The following is a 24863-nucleotide window of genomic DNA, read 5'->3' as shown; positions in this document are numbered from 1 at the left end:
AAGCACCCCCCAGGTGGCCTCCACAGTCTCACCTTCAGGTAAATGGGCTCATCAGTGGGAAGATGAGAATGGGAGAGAAACAAGGGCTACAAAGGCCAGCATGTGTGTGTGCAAGTGTGTGCGTATGTGTGTGTGTGCCTGGGAGTGACCTCACAGCTGCTGGAACATAAAGACTTACAGGTCCTGCCTCCCAGGCTCAAAGCTGGCTCCGTGGGGACACAGTGACATGAGAGGCACACCACAGACCCACCTCCTGGCCTTCTCCCTCCTCTGCCTCTTCTCCAAGGTAAGGGGGCCCCAGGCCTCAAAATGCTGGCTTCCTTGGTGTGGTGGGGAAGGTGTTAAATCACAGCCAGAGACCCCCTGGGGGAATTCCTGCAAGCCTCCTGTGTGGGGCTCAGCTCAGCTTCCCTCCCTGATGTCCAGACAGCTGCCTCTGGCCAGCTCTGCTGTGTGACCCCAGGCAAATCTCTTTCCCTCTCTGAGCCTCAGCTGCTTCCTCAGTTGAATGGGTATAATGTTCATGGGGCCTTTGTGAAGATCATTTATTATAGTTCATCTACAGTGCTTAGCACAGGACCTGGAATATGGCAAATGTTTAAGAGAGGACTTTTATGATTGTTACCAATCCCCAGAGCTCCTCTACAGACAGAAGTGGGTCTCCTCATTATAAATGGGGAGACTCAAGACATGGCCTGCTTTGCCTGTGAGCCAGGATTTGAATGGATGTTGGTGCATAGCTGATTGGAATGTTCACACCACAGGGGCATTAATGCTGCTGGGCCCTCAGGCAGTGAGTGGCCTGCTGACCCTAGCTGGAGGGGGATAAGGAGACAGCTCCACGGAATAATGACCTTCTCTTCTGGGATATTTTCAAAGGGCTTGTGGAACATCCACCTTGCCTAACATGACCAACAACCCCATAAGGAATTATTATTCCCTGTTTTCAGTCAAGCGAGGCTCCGAGAGGGTAAGCAACTTGCTCCAAACCACACAGCAACAGAGCAATAGAGGAGGTAGAACCCAGGATAGGCCTGAGTGTGAGGCAGGGGGGACTGCAGTCTGTGTCTCTCCACCCCCAACCTGGACCAAGGCCACAGTTGCTGAGCCTGCCATCACCTTAGCAAATGTCAGGTTCCTGGTGTCATGGGTACTGGCCCCCCACAAGCCACGATCTCACTGTATTTTCATGCTCCTTTGAGGATCACAGGCAGGAACTTTTCTCTATCCTGGGTCCAAGCAGTGGTTGGGGGAAGGCTGAGAACCCTGCTGGCATCCTAATCCTGCTGTTTGTTCTTCCAAAGGGGGTGAGCAGGACATGATGCCAGGGAGGGTAGCCTGGGTAGCTGGAGCAGGGGACTTGGGGTTCTGGGCTTAGGGTTAAAGGAAAGGCCAAAATGAAGCTGTCCTAGACTCACTGTTCACCTCCCCCAGCCCTCCATTCTGCCCAGGCTCCAGGGGGCCAGGCAGCATCCCACACAGAACACAGGGACTTAGTCATCACACACATGAAAGCTGCAACAATCCGCAGAGAGAGAATTCCAAGTCTGGCAGGCAGGGCTCAGGCCTGTGGACAGGGGCAGGCGGTAGAGACCTGGAAACAGGCCAAGTCACACTGACCTAGAGCTGGCGGTGACCTCATTAAATCCTTGTCACGACTCCAGGACAGGTGGTCTCCACCCCATTTTACTGAGGAGGAAACAGCTCCCTCCCCACGGAACAGTTCAGTGAAGTGTCCAAGGTCACACAGCAAGTCAGTGGTAGAACCTGGAGTTCAACTCTTGCCCGGATGATTCCCCGTCCAGGGCTCTTGCCTCCTGGGGACCACAGCAAGGGTCTGGGGAAACCAAGTGTGTGATGGGGCCACTTGGACATCGGGATGGGGTGGTTAGAAAGGGCATGGAGATAGAGGGATACCAGAGAGGACCTATCTCTTCTTGGCTATGCTGAAACACCCTCCCTGATATCCCTCTTGAACAGATGGGTAAATTGAGGCAGAGGCTAAGTGGCATCAGAGCCACTAGGGGACAAGAGGTAGGTGTGGCAATTAAGAGACTGGGCCTTGGATTCACATGAACCTGGATTCTGATCCTGGCCCTTAGGATTAAAGGAAAGGCCATTTTTTTCCCCTATTACAGAAAATGTCTATCCCAACTCTGGGTTCCTGGATCCTCAGTGAGGAAGCAGCCTCCCAGCCCTGCAGCTAACCCACTGGGACTTTGTCCCTTCCTCTCTCTGGAGCTCAGTTCCCCCATCTGTACATGGCAGGGGGAGGGATTTAGACTGGAGCAGAGGTGCCAGTAACCTAGCTGGGCATCAGAAGCCCCTGTTAAGAACATAGATTTGAGGGCTCAGCCTCTGGAAGTTCTAATTTGGTAAGTCCCAGAGGAGGCCTAGGGGTCGGTATTTTACCAGGTTTCCTGGCTGACTGGATGTTCATCCAGAAACATATTCTAGATTGTTCCAAAGATCAAAGAACATCCATGATACTGTTTGATTTATACAGCCCTCAAGATAAATATCCACTGTCCACCTGCTAAAAAATGAATAGTACCCTGTCATTTTAATCCTTCCTTTTGTTGCTTTTGCCCTCCTGTAAGTTCCTAGAAGGCAGACCCTAAGCCCTTTATTGTAATTCACAATAAAGATCATTATAGCCAGATGCATGGAGTATCTACTGCACGCCAGGCCATGCGCTAAAGGTTTAACATGCATCATTTCATGTACTCCTCAAAACAATCCTCCGAGTTAAACATTATTGCCCCCTTTTCACAGATGAGGAAATTGAAGCTCAGAGAGCATAAGTAACTTCCCCAAGATTGCTCAGCTATTCAGGGGCAGAGCTAGTTCCGGAACTCTAGTCCAGAGCCCTTGCTCATGACCACAACGCCATGCTGTCTCTTAGGGAGTGCCGTGGGGCTGCCGGGGTCCAAGGCCAGGTCTATGTGACTCCAGGGCCAAGGTGTGAACCCTACACTGGCAGAGAAGGAGTCAGTTGTGAGGGGCTCACTGCCCACCTTGAACGACCATGGCTGAGTGAGGTCCCTGTCTCTGCAGGTGTGTGCCCAGCTGTGCCCAACACCGTGTACCTGTCCCTGGCCACCACCCCGATGCCCACAGGGGGTGCCCCTGGTGTTGGACGGTTGCAACTGCTGCCGGGTATGTGCACGGCGGCTGGGGGAGCCCTGCGACCATCTCCACGTCTGCGACCCCAGCCAGGGGCTGGTCTGCCAGCTCGGGGCGGGCCCTGGCGGCCGGGGGTCCATGTGCCTCTGTAAGCAGGTTTGCGGGACTGATGGAGGGGGTGTTTGGGGGGGAAGTCAAGGCCTTGAGGTCCTGAGTCCGAGAGAAGCCCTTCTCTCTCCCAGCCAAACCTCGTGACACAGGGTTCCCTAAGCTCACTCCCCTCTTCTTTTCTTTTGTCTTTGCTCAGATCATGCCCACCGGCCAAACAACCTATCCTCCTTCTTCCTGTCTGTCCAGATCATAGCCGACTTTCAAAGCCAAGCGCAAACACCTCCTCCCCTGAGCAGCCCTCCCAGATTTCTCAAACCAGAAGTCATCATCCCTTCCCAGGACCCTCATAACACTCTTGGGAAAAATGAAAGGGCAACTCCCTATTTAGGGCATAACCTGTGTCAGGCACTGTGTTAAGCATTTACCTCCTAAATCACATAATCCTCACAATAATCCTATGAGGTAAGTACTTTCAGACCCATTTTATAGATGAGGAAACTGAGGCTCAGCGATACTAATGGACATGCTTAATGTTACACAGCTGGGGACTGAGTCAAGCAGGCTCTAAAGCAACATTCCGTTCTGTCCTCTTCTGGGATTGGGAGCCCTTGGACAGTCTGAATCCCGAGTTTGCTATTTGCTAGAGACCTTGGGCATGTTACATCTTCTACTACCCTAGGCCTTGTGCCTTCTGGGGATTTAAATCAGGGGTTCTCAACTTTACTCTAGGAACGTTTGGGACTGGAGAATTCTCTGTGTGGGGCTGCTGTTCTGTGCAGAACTTTTAGCAGCATCCCTGGTCTCTACCCACGAGATGCCGGGGAACAAAGTCATCCCCAGTTGAGCACCACTGCTTTAGAGAACTATAAAGAGGTGAGGACTGTTCTGTTCCCTTTTTTTCTTTTTAAATAATAAGACTTGTAGAGCAATTTACCACTCTCATCTACATGACTGTAACACTTAAAACAAGAAAAAAGAATGAGAGATAGAGAAAGAGAGGAAGAAAGGCCCATGAATCATTGACAATAAGTCTATCTACAGGAAAAGCCTTGTTAAAAAACAAAACTTATAGACATAAAGTTATCAACAGTAAATCCCTGTAAAATACTTTTTTTGATAAGGGGAGTATACTAATGAGAAAGGGGCGATGTGTTTTATAAACTTACAGATGATTGCTAATAAAAATGTATCTAAAGAAAAAATTAGACAAGTAACACTTAGCTTACAAGGCTGTTATCTAGCTAAGCCATGACACATGTAAAGCACTTGGCAGAATATATTTATTGAGCACCTGCCTAGCATTTACCATGTGCCAGGCACTAAGAGTTTCACAAATATCACCTCATTTAATCTCTCAACAACCATATGAGGTAGGTCCTAATGTCATCCCCATTTTGTAAATGGAGAAAAAGCGGCACAGAGAGGTTAAGTAACTTGCCCAAGGTCACACAGCTCATAAGTGGCTGAGCTGGGATTTGAATTCAGGGAGCTGGCTCCGCAATCTTTGTTTCTATCACTCTACTGCCTGACGCTCAGTATATGCTTAGTACATAGTGGCTGTCACTGTCACTAACTTTATTAAGGAGCTTTTCGTATTCCGCCTTGATTCAAATTTCAAATACCTGGAGGCCAAGAATTTACCTCGTCCTTGCTCCTTCCTGCCACTTCCAGCTCTGGTCAGGCGACACAGTGGTGCTCACGAATGTTTAACGACTGGAACCAAATTTGGAGGCTGGGAGCTACTGAACCATGGATGAGCCAGAGCCAGCTAAGACCTCACAGAGGCTGAGTCTAGGTCTTGGCTCTGGAGGGAACACGTTTCCCCAAATCTCTCCTCTCACTCACTAGTTGGACAGCTCTTCATTGAGGACCAACTCCGAGCTGCGTGTGTGTCCAGCACGAGCTCCCGATCTCCCTGGCATTAAACACGCAGCTTCCCCAGCTCAGCCAAGTGCGTCTCCATCCTTCCCATGGCTTGGCCTCAAACTTTGGAGTCATTCTTGACTTCTCTCTTTTTTTTCACATCCCACTCACTACCCACCAGCAAATTCTTTACAATATTTCCAGAATCCAACATCTCTCAGTCCCTCAACTGCTACCACCGGGTCTGAGCCCCATCATTACTCATCTGGATTTTGAAGAAGCCCCATAACTGTCTCCCTGCTTCTGTCCTTGGCCCCTAGTCTGTTCTCAACACAGCAGCCTGAGGGCTCCTTTAAATACATAAATCAGGTCACAGATCACTTCCCTCCTCTGCGTAAAAGCCTCCAATAGCTTCTCATCTTCTCAGAGTAAGAGCCAAAGCCCTCTCAGTGGGTGACAAGACCCTGCAGGATCCTGCTCCTGTTTTCTCTCCGACCACATCTAACTCCCTCTCTCCCTCCTGCTCTCTGCTCCAGCCACAATGGCCTCCCCGCTGCTCCTTAAATACCCCAGGCACGCTCCCACCTCAGGGCCTTTGCACTGGCTTTTCCTGCTACCAGCACTTTTCCCCCCAGATATCTGCATGGCAAGTTCCCTCACCTCCTTCACATCTTTACCCAAATATTGCCTTTTCAGTGAGGCCTTTCCCGATCACATTTAAAAACTACAACCCTGCCCTACTCATTAACCTTGCCCTCCTTTATTTTTCTAGCACTAATCGCCATCTGACATCACAAACACCACCTTGTTTCTTGTGTTTATTTCCACTGGAGCGAAAGCTCCAGTGAGGGCAGGATTTTGGCTGGTCTCAGTCATTGCTGTATCACAAGATACCTAGAACAATGTCTGGCACATAGTAGGCACTCAATAAATAATTGTTGAATGCATGAATAATAACAACAGTTCTGGTGGGGCTAGCAGTAACAGGCACTGTTTATGGAGCACGTACTGTGAACAAATCCTTTATATACATGATTTCATTTTAACCCTAATAATGAGGGAGGTCCTATTATTATCCCTATTTTGCAGATGAGGGAACTGGGGCTCAGAGAGGTTAAGTCACCTGCCTAAGGTCACACAGTGTGCAGGTGGCTGCAGGTAAAACAAACAAACAAACAAAAAACAAAAACCAAAAAGACCCTGTTGTTCCTTCTCCTGCAAGGGACTCTCAGAGGGAAAGAAGGATGCAGAAATGACCAGATGACAAGGTTGTGTCCTGAAGTTATTTGGGGGAAGTTTCTGGACAAGGGGGCCGTTGGAGAGGGTCCAGAAGGAGAAGTAGGGTTTTGGCAGCAGTATGTGTGTATAGGTGGGGGAATCCCAAATCCAGTACATTTGAAGGTGCCTCATGGTGTCTGGGACCACGCACGTGGATTCACACAGATCCCGGGGTGGGGAGTGGCTCCCTAGGGATCCTTACCTACCTCCCAATCAGCTCTGAGCTGAAGGACCCAGGAGAGGTGCCAGGAAATCTTACTAAAATTATCGCTCCCTCCAGCTGACTTTACTAAATAATCCCTCTGTTTACCAGGTCATCCCAGCGACCAGGAGGCCCCAGGGCTGCAGCCCCAGGAGTCTGGCTGGGAGACCCAGGCTGGGGGTTATGGATTAAGGTGCAGCTACCCCTCTGGTTTCTTGGAAACCAGTGGCCACATGGTCCAGGCCAAAAGGTCAGGGATTTGGAACCAAAGGGCTTTGGCCTGGAAGGAGCAAGGAGAGGGGGGTGACACTGGCCCTGTCCTGCCCAGAGGAATAGCATCACCTATTCCCATTTAGTGAGCATCTACTAGGTCCCAGGCTTGGGGCAAAATGCTTTAAGTGCACTAGCTCATTTGATCCTCCAGTGGCTTTTTGAGCAGGGTACTGAGGCTCAAAGAGGTGAAGTAACTTGTCCCAGGTCCCACAGCTAGCAAGCAGGGAACTGGGATTTGAACCCAGGTCTGTGTGGTTCCAAAATTCCTGCATGTGTATGGATCTATTCGAGGTTTTTTCTCAGAAGACCTGGGAAAACCAGCTTCCCATGAGTCCTTTCCCCTACACCCAGGTGAAGTGCCACCCACATCTCCAGGAAACCCTCCTAATTGTCCCTTTCTCTGCACTTCCTGAGCGGCTCACATACACCTCTCCAGGGCTCTTTATTCTGTCTTGGAGATGGCGACATCCACACCTGTCCCCCACAATGGCCCTTGAATCCCTCTTAGTAAGGACTGGGTCTTAGTCCTGTCTAGGAACACAGTGGTTGGCACATAGGAGGGGCACGATATATATCTCTGAAATGATAAGGAGTCAGAACTATTTTCTCATTGTCTCTCATGTGCTGAGTCTTGTGCCAGGCATTCATTAGAGGGGCATTTCCTGCGGTTCTGTGATGCCAGAATGAACCCTCTTGGCCCCAGCCCTTAAGGGGTTCATGTCCAGTGGAGGAAGAGGCCATAATACCCATATTGGAGGGCTTCATCCGAAGAGTGTTTCTTAAATACCTACTCTATGCCTAGCCGTGTGCTAGATGCTGTGTACACATTATCTCATCTCACTGAAAGTACGAATTACTGTTCTCATCATTGCTATTGTTAAGGCGACTCAGAGAAGTTAAGTCACTTACTCAAAGTCACACAGCCAGCAAGTTGAGCCCTGACCTGACAGTAATGACTATAATACAGCAGATGGACAAGGAAAGTTTGTGGCATGAAATCTCAGTGTGTATATAATAGTGGTAATATTTTATATATTTTTAAAACATATTATTATTAATATATAATAATTATGCTAATAATAACAACAGAGCAGCGAGGATCTATTGAAGATCTCCTTCACGTTGTATTCATTCCAAATATCATTTCATTTAGTCTATACCACACCCTGTGAAATAAGTACCATTATAACCCATTTTGCAGGTGAGGAAACTAAAAGAAGTGACATCACTTGGGCGAGGTCCATAGCTAATTAAAGAGCTGAAACCAGGCCAGTCTTCCCACAAAGCCTGTTCCAGGATGCAGCAGGCTGTCTTCCTGCAGGCGACAGGGCAGTATGGCAATGGGGCGGGGGTGCATATCTCGGGGCTGGAGCCCCCTGCGGCGCTCAGATTCTGTAAGGGCACTACGTCCCCAGCGGGATCCAGACCAGCTCTGCCGAGAGGACCCCGTGGAGGACGTGGGCAGTGCAGCCCTCCCAGGGAAAAGTTGGGAGGTCACCGATGGAGATCCGGTTTCTCCTCTGCAGGGGGAGAGGATGAGGGCAGCTGTGAGGTGAACGGCCGCCTCTACCGGGATGGGGAGATCTTCCAGCCCCACTGCAGGATCCGCTGCCGCTGTGAGGACGGCGGCTTCACCTGTGTGCCCCTGTGCAGCGAGGACGTGCGGCTGCCCAGCTGGGACTGTCCCTACCCCAAGAAGGTGGAGGTCCCAGGAAAATGCTGCCCTGAGTGGGTGTGCGACCAGGGAAGGGGGCTGGGGGTCCAGCGCCTCCCAGCCCATGGTGAGTACAGGGCTGGTCCAGGGCCGCCTGGAGGTGGGGTGGGGGGAGGGCGGGGAGGGCTTGGGGGGGGGGATGGGCGGGGCCTCTTAGGTGCCAGGACACCTGGACACATCAAAACCAAGGTTATACTGACAAAATCTGGGAGGGGACGGTGGCTACGGGGACATGTAGGAAAGTGGAGTGGAGGGTCACAAGACCTCTTTAAAACTGACAAAACAGGAGTCGGTGGTGCAAATATATAAGTTTAAATCATGCACAATTAAAAATAAAAATTGGTGGCAGAGGGGGGAGGGGAAAGGAGGGTTAGAACACTTGAAACGAATTCTCACATTTCATAGCAGAGGTATAACATAGACCTATATTATTATAATATATATATGATTATACTCATAATATATTGATACATATTAATAACATTTATATAATACAATTTAAATATTATATAATATTACTAATACATTATTATTGGGGTTTATCAAAAGAGGAACTCAGAACGGAGCGAAGCCAAGGTGCTTGCTTCTGGGATGTGGGCCTAGGGGTAGGCAGGAAAGACAGTGACCTCATGCTATAAACTCTTCAGTTTTAGGATTACGTTATTGCTATGTTACTGGGTTTTTAAAAAATTATTATTATTATATGAATTTAATTTTTGAAGGCAAGCGAAAAGAGGGCATTGGTTCCATAGAAGATGGCGCCACACGAGAGGTGATAGAGCGTGGTGGGTGAAGCATGGAGTCTGCCTTTGTTCTAAGCCCAGTTCCGCTACTTCCTAGCTGTGTGAGAAGTCGCTTAACTTCTCTGTGTCTCAGTTCCTCCAACTGTAAAATGAGAATGCGAGCATCCACCTCATAGAGCTGTTGTGAGGCCTGGATGAGTAAATACAAGCAAAGCAGTTATGACGTGCCTGGCACACAGCACTCAGTGTATGCTGTTATTATCCCTACGATGGAATATGATACATCTGTTTAAATACATAGGAGAATGCCAGTGAGTTAGCCTTATGTATAAAAAGCAGGATATGACACCATATATGCAATTTGATCTCCGCTGCGTGTATGCACGTGTGTGTGTCTATAGCTCTACGAACACATACACGTCATACAATACTGCACACGTGTACATAACAGAGAGTTTTTCAACCCGGGCACTGGTGACATTTGGGCCAGGTAATTTTTTGTTGTGAGGGGATGTCCTGTGCGGTGTAGGATGTTTAGCGGCATCTCTGCTGGATTCCAGTAGTCCCCACCCCTACTTGTGACAAAAATGTCTCCAAAGGTTGCCAAATATCTTCCAGGGGGCAAAACTGTCCCCATTTAAGAGCCACTGGTTATAAAGCACCAGAAGGAAGGCTACTAAAATATTAACAGCACAGAATAAGCCTGGAGGAGGAGGAAAAGCTGGACCATGGGAGCCCACCACCTTGATCCAGACACGGCCTCACCATCACCAGCATCCTTACCTCCAGGTCATGGTACCACCACACACACAGGCCCCAACCTCCTTCCTGTAAGATGCTACTTATCACAGAACTTGTGGAGGATACAGAAGTGAGAAACTCACCATTTACTGGGAGGCCATCATGGCCAATGCCATTATAGTTGCCTAATAAGCAATATTTATGAAGTGCTTACAAATACCAGGCACTGTGTTAAGCACTTCACCTCCACTATTTTATCCAACCCTACTCATCAACTATTAGGAAATTTACATAGGAAGAAACTGAGGTCCAGAGAGGTTAAGCAACGTGACCAAGATTGCATCGCAAGCCAGTGGGTAGATTTGTCTGCCTAACCTTGCCGTGCTGATCCCTCTTTCTCTCCCCCAGGACCCCAGTTTTCTGGTCTTGTCGCTCCCCCAGCCCCTGCCGTCTCCTGCCCAGAATGGAGCACGGCCTGGGGCCCCTGCTCAACCACCTGTGGGCTGGGTGTGGCCACCCGGGTGTCCAACCAGAATCGCTTCTGCCGCCTGGAGACTCAGCGCCGCCTATGCCTACTTGGGCCCTGTCCACCCACCAGGGGCCACAGCCCATGGAACAGTGCCTTTTAGAGCCAGACTGAGAATGGAAACTCGGTGTCACCCGCCCGCCCAGCAAGCAATCTGGGCTGCAGGCAACAGTCCAGCTTGGGTCCACCATCCGGGCCCTGGAGCACGAGAGTGTTCGCAAGCCAGCTGGCCAACCTGGACCCTGAGATGCAGCGGGATGCATGCCCTAGTCCCCCTTTCTCTAACTCACAGCCTGGGAGAATGGCCAGGTTTCTTCTGGTCCATTCACAGCCTTTATCGATGATGCGCACGGGCTAGCTTTCCAGAGATGGCGCCACCATCTCTCCCTTAATCATTAGACTGAGGCAGGTGCTGGGCTGGATGGGCTACTTTTCTGGGGGTATGGTGAAGAGGGGCACAGATGTGCTGAATCTCCTGCTTCCTTTCCTGGAGCGATGTAAGAATATCCCTGAATATGTGCCTATGTGTCAAGCTTGTGCTGTCTGAGAAAGCCCTCCCTCCCCACCATGGGCAGAATTCAGGGGCTGAATTCTTTGTAAAAATCACAAGGTGAAATCACTCTGTCTTGAAGAAAGTCAGAAAACAGGCCTTAACTTGGCCCATTAAACCCAACTTGTATTAGTAAGAATTAACCTTTTTTGAGACTCTGCAATGCACCAGGCCAAGCCAGACATTTCATACGGGTTGGTGCTTGGAAACATTTTTGACTAGAGAGAAGCAGGGGAGGAGGAAGACTACCTTCCAGAGACTGGGGAACATGGCCTGAAATAAACCAACCCACGTGTGAAATTCCGTTTGCCGTCTCATGTTTTATTGTTTAAAGACAAAAAAATCCCTACATACAAATTTTATATCCTCTTTTGCGGTCTACCTGTGTTTGCTTAAAAATAAAAACTGTGTTTTCATCAGGATCCAACCAGGAAATTAGAAAACACTCTTGGTATTTACCAGGATTTCTTCTTATTAAACTAATTTGATTGAGGGATGAGGCACACCCAGTTAAATGCACAGGTCTTTTTTTTTTTATCTTTGGCTGCGTTGGGTCTTCACTGCTGCGCGCCAGCTTTCTCTAGTTGCGGCGAGCGGGGGCTACTCTTTGTCGCGGTGCACGGGCTTCTCATTGTGGTGGCTTCTCTTGTTGTGGAGCACGGGCTCTAGGCGTGCGGGCTTCAGTAGTTGTGGCACGCGGGCTCAGTAGTTGTGGCTCACGGGGTCTAGAGTGCAGGCTCAGTAGTTGTGGCACATGGGCTTAGTTGCTCCGCGGCAAGTGGGATCTTCCAGGACGAGGGATCGAACCCATGTCCCCTGCATTGGCAGGCAGATTCTTAACCACTGCTCCATCAGGGCACAGGTCTTAAGTGTATGGTTTCATGAGTCTTTACAAACGCACACAGCTATGTAACCAACACTTCAGTCAAGGTGTAAAACATTTCCATCATCAAAGGAAGTTTTCTCGGGCCGGATCATCCCCTCCGCCCTCAAAGGCGATGTAGCTTATTCTTGAACTTCATGTAAATAGAGTCATACAGTAAGTATTCTTTAATGAATGACTTCTTTCCCTCAGTACCAGCCCTCGGGGTGGAGGGGCAGAGGGAGGGCAGAGCCCAGAAGCTGGGACCAGAAGGTGAGAGATGGAATCACAGCAGGGCTGTCTGCTGGGAGCGGGAGCCACCACGGAGATGCAGCCTTGTGCCTGACAAGAGGCAGATGGAGATGGGGAGACAGATCCTGGCTTCTGCTCTCTCCCACCCCCCAGTTCCCAGAAGTGCCTCCCATTGGTCAAACCTACTGGGAAGACCTGGGAGGCCGGGAACGCAGTGCTCTAAAGTACAAAACAGAGCCAGGAAGGGCGATTCCCAGCACACAGGTGGTAAATGACCCGCTCTTCAGTACGGTGGCCTCCAGTACTTCGGTCAGGTACCACCTCCTCCAGGTACCCCAATTTGAGAATCACAGGCAGCATTGGAGCCATTTAATCTTCACAAAATAGAACTAACTCTAGTTCACAGATGAGGAGGCCTAGATCTGGAAATGTGATCTGTCTAAAAGCTGGTTTGCAGTTGGGGTGGGATTTTAGTCCAAGCCAGGTTTATCTGACTCTCCAGGCTGGGTCTGTGGTCTCTCTCAGGCTGAGTTTTGGTGGGTTTGGTTCTGCAAGTGTAAACTCTGAACACGTTGCCCGGAACAATTCTGAAAACATCCTGAGAGCCAGGATGAGAACAATGAACTTGCATTGAACTATTCCTACGTGGGGGGCTCTCTCTGCAAAGAGCTCTACCCACATAATCACATGTTGCCCTTGAGACATCTCTAAAACAAAGTGCTGCTGATATTCCCATTCTAGAGGTGGGTAAACTGAGACTCAGTGATTAATGAGTTGTCCTAGGGTTGTGCTGCTGGGCTCTGGGCCAGGTTTGCTGTAAGGCCCATGATCTCACTCCTGAGAAGCTGTGAGCAGAGCCATGAAGAGTGGGCCTAGCCAGCCTGCCCGGTCCTGGTTGGTTTCCTGCTGAGATCTCAGGCAGGGTACTTAAGTTCTTTGTGCCTCGGTTTCCTTTCCTCTAAAATGGGGATAATGGCAGTACGCAACACAGAGGGCTGCTGAAAGTATTATGTGGTTTAAATAAACATTTTAGCTATCATTACCTTGACTTGACCTCCTAGTGCTTTAGCTTTTTCATCTGTAAAATGGGCATAAATAGTAATGCCCACCCTGTAGGGTCATTGTGTTGTGTGAGTACCCACCACGTAGGGGTATTGTGAATGTTAGGTGAGTGATTCCTCTATGTTCACTTGAAAATAAGCTATTATTATCACCCTGTCTTGACAATTCTTTGCAAGTCAGCGACTAATGTGAAGGCAAAGGCTGGGAATCTTCTTGTTTGTGAAGAGGGGATGGTGTTGGGGACAAAGGTCACCAGGTGAAACTCAGGCTACCCCCACTGAAGCCAGAGCCAGAGCGACCCGGCCCAGCCATGCCCTGTTATATTTGTTAGTTGCATCCACAATATTCAAGTAACAATAATGCATTCTTTCTTGTCACTGTATAATATTCCATTGTGTAAATAGAGCACATTTTATTTATCTATTCTACTTTCAATGGGCATTTGGGTAGTTTCCAGTTTGAGGCTATTATGAATAAGGCATGGTGAATATTCTAGTGCATGTCTTCTGCTGGATATTGGTAAACATTTCTGTTGGATATGCATCTAGGAGTGGAATTGCTGAGTCAAGGCCTGTGCTCTTTCTCTTGGGTCAGATTATCTCTGAGTATGATGGAGGTCTCTACACATAATAGGTGCTCAATAAAGACTTACTGCAAAACTAATAAAAATGAGAGCTAACATTTATCAAGTGCTAACAATATACTAGGCTCTGTTCCAAGCATCTTCTATGTAACGATTCACTTGACCCTCACAATAACCCTTTGAAGTAAGTATAATTATGCCCATTTCACAGATGGAGAAACTGATGTACAGAGAAATTAAGGAAACAGCCCAAGTGTACACAGTTCAAAGCTGGCAAAACCAGGATTCAAACCCAGAGGGTCCTGCTCCAGGGCCCCTGCTCTTGGCCACCAGGCTATACCGAATGCAGTCACTGCCATGTTCAGAGGTAAGGCCCGCGGGAGTAGAAAAGAAGGAACAGAAGCAGATAGGAGGGAACTTCCCTGGTGGTGCAGTGGTTAAGACTCCGTGCTCCCAGTGCAGGGGGCCTGGGTTCGATCCCTGGTCAGGGAATTAGATCCCACAGGCACGCCACAACTAAGAGTTCACATGCCACAACTAAGAAGCCAGTAAGCCACAACTAAGGAGCCCGCCTGCCACAGCTAAGACCCGGCACAACCAAATAAATTAGTTAATTATTTAATTAAATATTTTTTTAAAAAAGCAGCAGATGGGAGAACCAGCAGGGCCTGACCATGCCTGTGAGATCTCGTTGGAAGGATGAATATGAGGAGCAGGGGAAAAAAGAGGCCAAACACATCCCTGGGCTTTCTGCTGGGGGATGGGGAGGATGGGGGGTGGCCATCGCCAGCAACCGGGAAGAGCAGAGGTGAGCCCCCATTGGTGGCAGATAGGAGGGGGATGTCCTAGACATTCTGAGTTCAAGGAGACGGTAGTGATCCAGGACAGTGCAGCTAGAGGCAGTTGGAGATCATAGATGGCACAGGTCTGGACATAGAGAAAAGGGTTCAGGTCGAGAATGTGGGTCACCTGCACAGAGGAGAGGAGTGGATAGTCACATTGACCCAGTCGGTTTAGTTATGGAAACAGCACGCACGTGTGTGTTTGTGTCTAACCTCTTACCACCCTCTCCAGCTCCACTGCTCCCCCGTGGCTGGGGCCACCATCATCTCTGCCCGGATACCTGCGGGAGCCTCCTCCTGTTCACCAAACTTCCACTCTTGCTCATCACAGGGGGTGCCAGAGGGATTCTGTTAAAAACCACATCAGACCACGCCACTCCTTTTCACTCCGAGGAAAGCTAAAGGCCTTTGCATGACCTACAAGCCCCCCGCTCTTGCCCCTGTCACCTCTCTGCCCTTGTCCTCAATTACCCTCTCCCTGCTCTGACCTCACTGGCCCCCTTGCTGTTCCTCAAACACACCAGACTTGCTCCCACCTCAGGACCTTTGCACGGGCTGTTCCCTCTGCCTGACATCATCTTCCCCCACATGGCAAATCCCCTTGATCTCTTTCAAGTTTGACTCACAAGTCACCATTTCAATGAGAACCCACCCCAGCTCTTCCAATACCCTTGATGCACTTAGCACCTTTTAACGTAACTTACTTATAACATTTACTATTTGTTGCCAAACTCCACGAGCGGTGGGAATTAATTTGCCTGCTTTGTTCACTGATGGATTCCCAGGACCTAGAACAGTGCCCAGGACGGACTAAGCCCAGTCATTATTGAATGAGTGAAATAATCTTGCTTTTCATTAAAAAATGTTTATTTACTCATTCAGCTGCGCCGGGTCTCAGTTGCGGGATCTTCGTTGTTGACTGGGGGATCTTTTGTGGCTCGCAGCACCTAGTTCCCTGACTAGGGACCGAGCCCAGGCCCCCTGCATTGGGAGCGCGGAGTCTTAACCCTTGGATCACCAGGGAAGTCCCTGTCTTGCCTTTTAAAAAGTGATTAAGGGGGCTTCCCTGGTGGCACAGTGGTTAAGACTTTTCCCTCCCACTGCAGGGCGCACTGATTTGATCCCTGGTCGGGGAACTAAGATCTGCCACGCTGTGGCCAAAAAAAAAGAAAAAAAGAAAAAAAAAAGGGACAGGGGGATTTAATGGGGCTTAGAAAAGTCAATATGTAGTTGACAAATGGGAGTGGCTGCCCAGTTCACAGTGATCTCCCAGTGGCCCTGTCTGCGTGGGTCAGAGCTCACCCCGACCCTCACTCCCAATCCTCAACCTTAGTAGTTCTCGAAGTGGGGTCCCCAGACTGGAAGCAACATCATCGCCTGGGAACTGGTTAGAACTGCAAATATCTTGTGTCCCATCCCAAACCCACAAAAACTCTGGAAGTGGGGTCGGGAAATCTGTGTTTTAACAAGCTCTCCACTTCATTAAAATCTGTGTAAGATTAATAGCGTGACTTCATATGAGAATACGAAGAGAACGGTGATGTGCTGCTGCCCCCTTGTGGCATTTTGGTGAATGAGCCGCCAAGAGGCCACCGGCAGGGAGGAGGCTGGGAGCCTGGGGCCCATTCCCTTCCTGTTTCATGAGTGAGGAAAGGGAGTCTCCGGGCAGGGAAGGGACTCATCCAAGGCCTCAGGGTGAGGCAGTGATAGAGCTGGCCTAGGATTCTTTCCTATTTGTGTCGAATGCAGCAGCTTTCTTAAAACATTTAGACAGATGCCTGTAAGAGTCCCTGCTGGTCCCTGATCCAGGACACCTGTGTCTGTCCCCCCCACTCCCTCTGCCCACAGTTCAGCTCTGGACAGATCGACCACACGATACAGCCACATGGATCTTTCTTGAGCACAGTTATGGTTATGTCACTCTGCTTAAACCCCTCTGGGGCTCAGAGGTGCCCTCCGGGTGGGGTCCAGGCTACGTCCACACCACGCTGCTATGTCTTCCAGCCTCTTCTGTGCTCCAGCTACCCGGGATGGCTTGGGATCCCCACTCTGGCCCAGGCCTCTCCCCAAGCTGTCCCCTCTGCCTGGGCCACTCCTTTCCCCGTGTCTTCACGGATGCCCCTGATTATTCTTCATTAGTTGCAGTCTCTACATCTACCCGAGGCCAACCCTTCCCTGGGCCCTGGCTCCCACCCCCTCTCACCTGCCCAGGTGCTGACTCCTGCCACTTTCCCCATGTTATCCCCACATCTTCCATTTCTCCCTCTCTTCCAGATTATCCCCATCAATATACACACGTTGGTCCTTTGTCCAGCGCTGCAAAGGATGCAGCCCACCAGCCCATGCCCACCCTGGCTACTGCGGTAACAAAAGGTGGGGCACCCTCTTCAAGGGGCAACTCGAGCAGCCTCACGGGGGAGGGGGTGCCTGGGAAAGTGAAGCCTCGTATGGCCACCACATTTCATGTGCTATCAAAAAGTCCACCTGCCTCTCCAGGGCTAAAGTGTGGTCTAGGGTCTGACGCACATTCTTAGCAACAGGGTCATGGTTTAGCCAATTCTCAGGAACTTCATCTGTTTCCTCTTCCACCGCAATTAATTACAACACTAGGGCGAGCCCCAGGGCAGGAGCCTAGGCCTTTTGGACATCCCGAGGTTAGTCAACAAGCCTACTTGTAAGTGGCCCCATCACACTGGTCTGGTTCTTATCCATGTTCCATTTGCTGCCCCCTGGCCCTTCACCACTGGCTTTCGTGGAAATGTTTCCAATCTCATCTCTGGGCTGAGTCTCTTCATCTGCTCCTGTCGGATGGGCAGTACTTAACACCGGCTTCTTCTGTAGCTTCCTCCCAGCCCTGAAGCCAGCAGGCGGTCAACATGGGGGTTGACTTTGATTTTACTCCCCTTCTCACCTCAAGGGCTGGACCTCCGTGTCCCGATGACCCTCCTGAATCTCTTCATCTCTGAGCCATCCCACTCATGTCCCATTCCCCTCCCTTCCTCTCTCGATTCCTTCTCTGTGCCCACTCTCACCCCCTTAAAGCCCAAGGTTTTAGAACCTGGTAGCATCCACACTGCCTCACCGCTTACGACAGATGGACAGTCCAGGGTCCCGATGTGGCCCCCGTACAAAGTGAAGTCCCCTGGGTCCTTTCACCAACTCAGCCAGATTTCTCAGGTGTCTGAATTTAATCTCCAAAAGAAATCTAAACTTATTTCCAAATTTTGTGGCAACCGTCATATTTGTAATGTTTCCTCAACCATTGTGGTGTACGTACATAAGGGTGTCCATCAGATTGCTATTTAAACCCTTATCGGGGATTTCCCTGATGGCGCAGTGGTTAAGAATCTGCCTGCCAGTGCAGGGGACACGGGTTTGATCCCTGGTCCGGGAAGATCCCACATGCCATGGAGAAACTAAGCCCGTGCGCCACAACTACTGAGCCTGCGCTCTAGAGCCCGCGAGCCACAACTACTGAAGCCCACGTGCCACAACTACTGAAGCCTGCATGCCTGGAGCCCGTGGGCCTAGAGCCCCTGCTCCGTAACAAGAGAAGCCACCACAATGAGAAGCCCACGCACCACAACAAAGAGTAGCCTCTGCTCGCCGCAACTAGAGAAAGCCCACGCGCAGCAACGAAGACCCAAGGCAGCCAAAAATAAAATAAATAAATAAGTAAATAAACCCTTATGTATGTCTTGGCAAACCAGATCCCAGCAGTCAGTAGGCCCCAAATCCAGTGGCATACCAAAGGGTCAGGGTTGATGGTGGGAGTGGTGTTCCTGGGGAAGGAATATTTCAATACAGACAATGTTTAGAATTGCTGGCCCATGGTGATGATAAAAAGCAGATTGAATTTAGCCCATTTATTATTGCTTTAAAAGTTTTTAAAGACAGTGTTCCCCTTTGTCACCTGCCTCCGGGGGCAGACCACTCTCGCCACCAGCACCCTTCCGCACACCACTGCTCATGTCTAAAGCACAAAGTCTGTTTCTCGGTTATGTAACATTCCTAACAGGTGTTTCTGGTAGGTGGGCTCCTCCACAAATGATTAAGGGACTCAGGCTCCTTCGATCTTACGGCTTCACCTCACCCCCACCTCATCCGCATCCAGGATGACATGAGGCAGGAGGCTCAGCCATTCCATGCAAAGCCTCAAGACTGTTTCTGGAACAACTGGGAAAGAGTTACCATCTTTTGACCCAAGTGGGCAAACTATTAGAAGGTAAGTCTTCAATTGCTGGAGGCTATATTTGCCACCATGAGAAGTGCTGAAAAATGAAGTCACACAGAACCAAGAAATTAAGAGAAACAGATGGCAGGCAACTAGGTTCAAGCTGCTAGATCCAGCTGCGCCTGAAGCTATCCTTCCCTAAACTTTTCAGTTATGTGAACCAATAAACTCCCTTTATTACTGAAACTAGTTTGAATTGGGTTCCTATCACTTGAACTAAGAGTCTTGACAAATATAACTGTATACAGTAGTGTAATTACCTGTCTATTCTTGGCTGTTCTGTTGGGCTTTGCTCCCTAGAAGCCAGGTAGATTTCTGATTCATCCCTGTGTCCCTGAAACCCAGCACAGGACCTGGTACATGGTAGGTATTTAATACGCACCTGCTGAATGGTTACTGAGGCCTGGGTTCTAGCCCTGATTGTGCCTCTAGTCTGTGACCTTGAGCATCTAATTCTCCCCTGTGAGCTGTTTCTGACTCTGCACAGTGGAGATGATCATCTTTGCCCTGCCTTGCTGGAGGGCGGCAGTGAGGATGAGATAAGCCCAGCTTAGGAAAGTGCTTAGCAAACTCTAGCGCTCTGCACACGCAAGAGCCACAGTTATATTTGCAAGAATGTTCATTTTGTCCTAATTTCATCAGCCCCCTGTAGACTGTGGGTTCTTGGGGCACAAAGCAGACAGCACGTTGGAGCAGAAGTAAGATCTGAAAGGAGCAGCTTTAGCTGCCCCCAGCGCTGCCTCCATGCAACAGTAGACTTGTTGCACCTGTGGATGAGATAAGCAAGATGGTGCCTGGTGCCCAGCACTTGCCGCCCCACCATCCTCCTAGAAATCGCCGAGACAAGGGGTCCCAGCGTCTCCTTGAGTCTGAGCCATTGCAAACGACATGATAATGGAGCAGCAGCTGGCTGTTGTTCTCCTCCTGGGCACCCAGAGAGAGACCACATCTCCCAGCCACGGTGACCGAGGTCTGGCCATGGGCTTGACTCCAGACCCAGACCGTAAACCCCCCTCACCATCCTCCACGCTCGTTCTCTGCCCTCGTCTGCTGATCACATGCAGAGGACACAACGGAGGACTTCAAGGCTCTAGAACATTGTTCTACACCTTTCTTTACGAACCTAGGACTCCTTGGGCAACTGGTAAAGTCTATGATCTCTTTCTCAGACAAGTCATATTAAACACATAAAATCAAATACATGGGATTACAAAGGACACAAATTATTGAAATACGGTAACCAAAACAAAAAAAGTATGTGAGATTGTTACATGTGCTTTTTTAGGAATATATTAAATAACGAGATTTAATTACCATACTTTCAATGTGGCGATAGCATAAACAGTATTTCAAGATATCCACAATAATTACTTTGTGATATGAAAATATTTGTGATTTCTTTTGGTGACAAATAGGTACTGCTACTACTACTTTGTTTTCTCCATTCATAATTGAAGGAAGTGCTAGATGTTAGCTAAAGGTCAGTGGAAAGATGCAATTATTTTCCCTTTCAAGTTCAGGAATCCCTGAATTTCATCCCCAGATCCTTGGGTATTGTCTCTGGGAAAAGAATCTCTGCTTTAGGACAGGACAGAGTCACAAAAGAAAAGGAGCTTCATGCTTGGATGACCACATACAGGAGAGGCCTCTCCAACATGTATTCAAACCAGAGGAAAAGACCGTATTTTACCAGGAATATTGAGATTCTGAAGCCAGGCTTGATATCTTGTTCCAGCTGGGTGACCCTGAACAAGGCATCTAACCCCTCTGACCTCCATACTCAAAAGAAAATGTAGACCATGGTCCCAGTCTTACAGGGTAGTCATGAGAATTAAAGGGGATAACAGCTCTGGATGCTTGCAAACTCTATGGGAATTTATATCTGAGGTCTTCAAACTCCAGCCAGTGAACTGGTACTAAAAATAAGGACAACACAGTGAAATCTCAAGTGAAATGGATTCCATCTGTAAGACTGTCTTTTACTCTGAACTTATGACCTGCCTCATTTGAGGGGTTATGAAATTCATTCTTTTTTTTTTTTTTTCATTCTTTTATAAAATGAGGAGGATTATAAATATAGTACTTGCTCATTTTTCCCCATTGTTTTTACTTTGCAAATGGAGTTGGCAATGTGATTTGGATTCACAAATATTTTATGCAGTTGGGTGGTTTTATGAAGACCAAGAAGTATGAGAATCACTGCTTTATGCCACCACAAAAATAGTCATTCTTATTATCCCTCAAAACTAACAAAACTTAGAAAGGATTCAATTTCTGACCTGGCACAAGTTTGAATAATAATAGTTAACATGTATTGAGGGTTTCAATGTGTCCCAGACTGATCTAAATACGTCACACGTGTAACTGGCTTATTGAATAATCTGAATTTGGTGAGGGACACACATAAATGGATCTAGTTTTTCTTCACCCATTGCCTTTGAACACATCCAGTCAAATCTCTCATTGCCCCATGCCTTTCAGTCTGGATTGAACATCTAATTATATACTATTTAACACTTCCTCTAAATCAAGCTTGACCCTTCACCTCACGAATGCATTGTTATTTAATTTAACAAACTGTTAAATAGCCTAACTATGTGCACCTTACAGTGTTATGAGGCTATGAGGTACGTACTATTATTAATGGCATCTTACAGATACTAAGGCCCAGAGAGATGCGGTAACTTGCCCAAGGTCACACAGCTAGTGAGTTAAGAGACACAGAATTCAAACCCAGGCTGTCTGGCTCCGGAAACTTGCCCTTAGTCTCTGCATTACAGTCCTCTGCAGCACTGAGAGAGTGTGAGGGTCTCTCTAAAAACCTTTGCCATCCTCCCCGTTTGAGTTCTAGCTTCTCCTGTTTATGAGGCCTGGAAGGAGCAGTGGAGGAAAGGGGGAAAAAACGTAGCTGGTATTGCTTTGAGTTCCCTCAGGGAGGTGGATTCCTTTTGTGTGGAAAGTGTTTAAAGGCTAGTGTTCCTGGACCACATGACTAGCTTATTCAGGGGTCCCTGTAGTGGTCTCCTGACTGTTGGGGGATATCTGGACCCCGTGACCTCTCTTAGACCCTGTCCCCAGAAGTGCACTTCACAGCCTCTTTCTGCCAGGGTCCTCTTTCCTGGGAAGCACAAGGATCCTCCCTTCGGGGCAGGGCCCAGGTCAGATGGCCCGGCACCCACTCAGCTCATGGGAAGCTCACCCATTCTTGCTCGGCCAAGTGAAGGGCGTACAGGATGCCCCCGTCCTGCCATCTCTCTAATCACTTTCTGCTCAAACACACACTGAGGGCGGATCTGCAAGCCTGCCTCACGACGGTCGGAGAATCAGCTGCCACTCACCACTTCTGGCAGGAACCCAAAATCTCTACAAGTGGGACGTCTCAGGACGGGGGTGGGGGTGGGACCCTTTCTTCTCCCAGGAGAGCAGAAAAGGTATATCATTTCTCCCTATTCTAGAAAATTATTCTCAAATTCTAGTCTTCTGCTCGCGGAGGCTGAGGGGGTGGGGATGGAGTGGGAGAAAAGCCGGTATGACAACCCTAAAACAGTCCTGCTGGTGTGGGTCTCATGGCTTTCTGAAATATGGGGGTATTCAGCACCTTGCATCCCTGTGTTGAGGCTTTAACTGGAAATACAATAGGAAAGTCCCATTTAAGAGTCTGTTATGGGCTTTCCTGGTGGCGCAGTAGTTAAGAATCCTCCTGCCAATGCAGGGGACAAGGGTTCGAGCCCTGGTCCGGGAAGATCCCACATGCCGCGAAGCAACTAAGCCCGTGCGCCACAACTACTGAGCCTGCGCTCTAAAGCCCGCGAGCCACAACTACTGAAGCCCACGTGCCACAACTACTGAAGCCCACGCACCTAGAGCCCATGCTCCACGGCAAGAGAAGCCACTGCAATGAGAAGCCCGTGCACCACAACGAAGAGTAAACCCCGCTCGCCGCAACTAGAGAAAGCTCACACGCAGCAACAGAGACCCAACTCAACCAATAAATAAATAATAAAAAAAATTAAAAAAAAAAAAGTCTGTTACATGCATATCATCTAATTTAATTTTCACAACTGCCCTATAAGGTAAGTTTATTAATCAGGGTTAACTTGTAGCTGCTATAACAAGCGAACCCCAAAATTCAGTGGCTTAACACAATAGAGGTTTATTTCTTACTCACATAATATTCCAAGGCAGGTGTTCCTCGTTGGAGGGCAGCTTTCCTTCACGTGATGAGCCAGGTGACTTACATGTTACAGCTCCACCAGCTCCTGGGCCTCCACGCCTTCTACATCTAAATTGCAGGCAGGAATGGAGAAGCTCGCCTGCTTCCTAAAGACGCCCACCTGGAAGTGACATCACCCCCACTCACACTCCATTGGTGGGGTCTAGTCCCATGGTCATAGTTGGAAGCAAAGGAGGCTGGGAAATGTAGTCTCTGGCTGGGCAGGTGTCTTCCAGAGCCAACTCCACCCTACAGTCTGACAGAGTTAGTGAGGCAAAGAAGCTCTCTTTAATCATGTCTGTTTAATCAGTTCACCAGGCTAACCAGTGCTCTCCATTCCACCTGAGTACAACCCTCCTGCCGCAGGCATAAGGAATGCTCACAGTTAGGAGGTCACTCTCTGGCGCCCTTGTTCCTTTCTGCTCTCTCCAATAGAACGTTGTTATGGGCTGAAAGTTTGTGTCCCCCCCAAAATTTATACGTTGAAATCCTAACCCCCAATGTGATGGTGTTAGGAGGTGGAGCTTTGGGGAGGTAATTAGGTCATGAGGGTGGAGTCCTTATGGATGGGATAGTGCCCTCACAGGAAGAGGTATGAGAGAGCTTGCTTCTTCTCTCTACCATGTGAGAATACAGTGAGAAGATGGCAGTCTGTAAACCAGGAAAAAGGCTTTCGCCAAGAATCTAACCATACTGGCACCCTGATCTCAGGCTTCCAGCCTCCAGAACTGTGAGAAATAAATGTTTGCTGTTTAAGACCCCCAGTCCACGGTCTTCTGTTAGAGAAGCCCAAGCTAAGACAAATGATGTCTTTGCCAAAAATCTGTTGGGTTTGTTCTCAAGCCAGTTTGCGCCAGCACATTTGTTATTGTCATGGTGTAATTTAATTAGATATTCCATAAGCTGATGAAATATGAGTGCAAAAAGGAAGAGATTTGTTTTTATGAAAACAATAAGAATGAGTTGCTAAAACAGGCTGCCAAATTAGGTGTGGAAGAAACAACTACAAAAGATCTGGAAAAAATTACCATGAGAATCTAGAGGGATTCTGCACTCAAGTTGCTACACAAGTGTCTTCAGATTCTTGCCTCACTTGAAATAAACCAAAACTAGAAAGCAGAAGATAGATTCTGGTGTAGTTCATGTAAGGAGGACAGCACAAAAAGCCAATGAACAGCCCCACGTTCAAAGAACAGAGTGGCAGATGTTCAAGGTGTGTATCATTTAAAATAATTCCCTGCTTCTTTGATTAGTTGACTAACCACTGGTCCCAAGTGAGCTGGATATGTAATAATAATTCTACGGGATTATTGACCCCATTTTACAGGTGATGAAACTGAGGTCCAGGATACCAGCAGGTAAGTGGTGAAGGCAGGATTCAAAACCAGCCAGTCCGGTTGAAAGTCTACAGTCTCATTCTCTGTACCAGCAACGTCCAATGGAACTTTCTGTGGTGATGGAGATGTTCTGTATCTGCTCTGTCCAATGTAGCATGTGTTTAATGGACACTTGAAATGTGTCTATTGCAACTGAAGAACTGAATTTTTAATTAAATTAAATCTTAAGTATAAATGGCCACCTATGGCCAGTGGCCACCCTATGCGACAGCACAGTTCTGTGCTGTCCTTACTTTAACATGTACCTTTCTTAGCGTCTCAGGCTCTTTAATGTCAGTGCCTTGACTTTTT

General features: G+C 48.7%; 1 protein-coding gene across 1 annotated transcript; it reads left to right on the top strand.

The window, feature by feature from the left end:
* The first annotated feature begins 7 nt into the window (after positions 1–7).
* CCN5 (cellular communication network factor 5) lies at positions 8–10691 on the top strand. The gene is made up of 5 exons (XM_059897833.1): positions 8–38; positions 195–286; positions 3058–3274; positions 8380–8634; positions 10460–10691. The coding sequence occupies exons 2-5, from the start codon at positions 227–229 to the stop codon at positions 10678–10680; spliced, it is 753 nt and encodes a 250-aa protein (XP_059753816.1). The 5' UTR covers positions 8–38; positions 195–226; the 3' UTR covers positions 10681–10691.
* Positions 10692–24863: the final 14172 nt, after the last annotated feature.

This window comes from Balaenoptera ricei, chromosome 15 (assembly GCF_028023285.1).
Source record: "Balaenoptera ricei isolate mBalRic1 chromosome 15, mBalRic1.hap2, whole genome shotgun sequence".
Lineage (NCBI taxonomy): Eukaryota > Metazoa > Chordata > Mammalia > Artiodactyla > Balaenopteridae > Balaenoptera > Balaenoptera ricei.
Note: the sequence above shows the minus strand (reverse complement) of the source record. Positions and strands in the feature narration are given on the sequence as shown.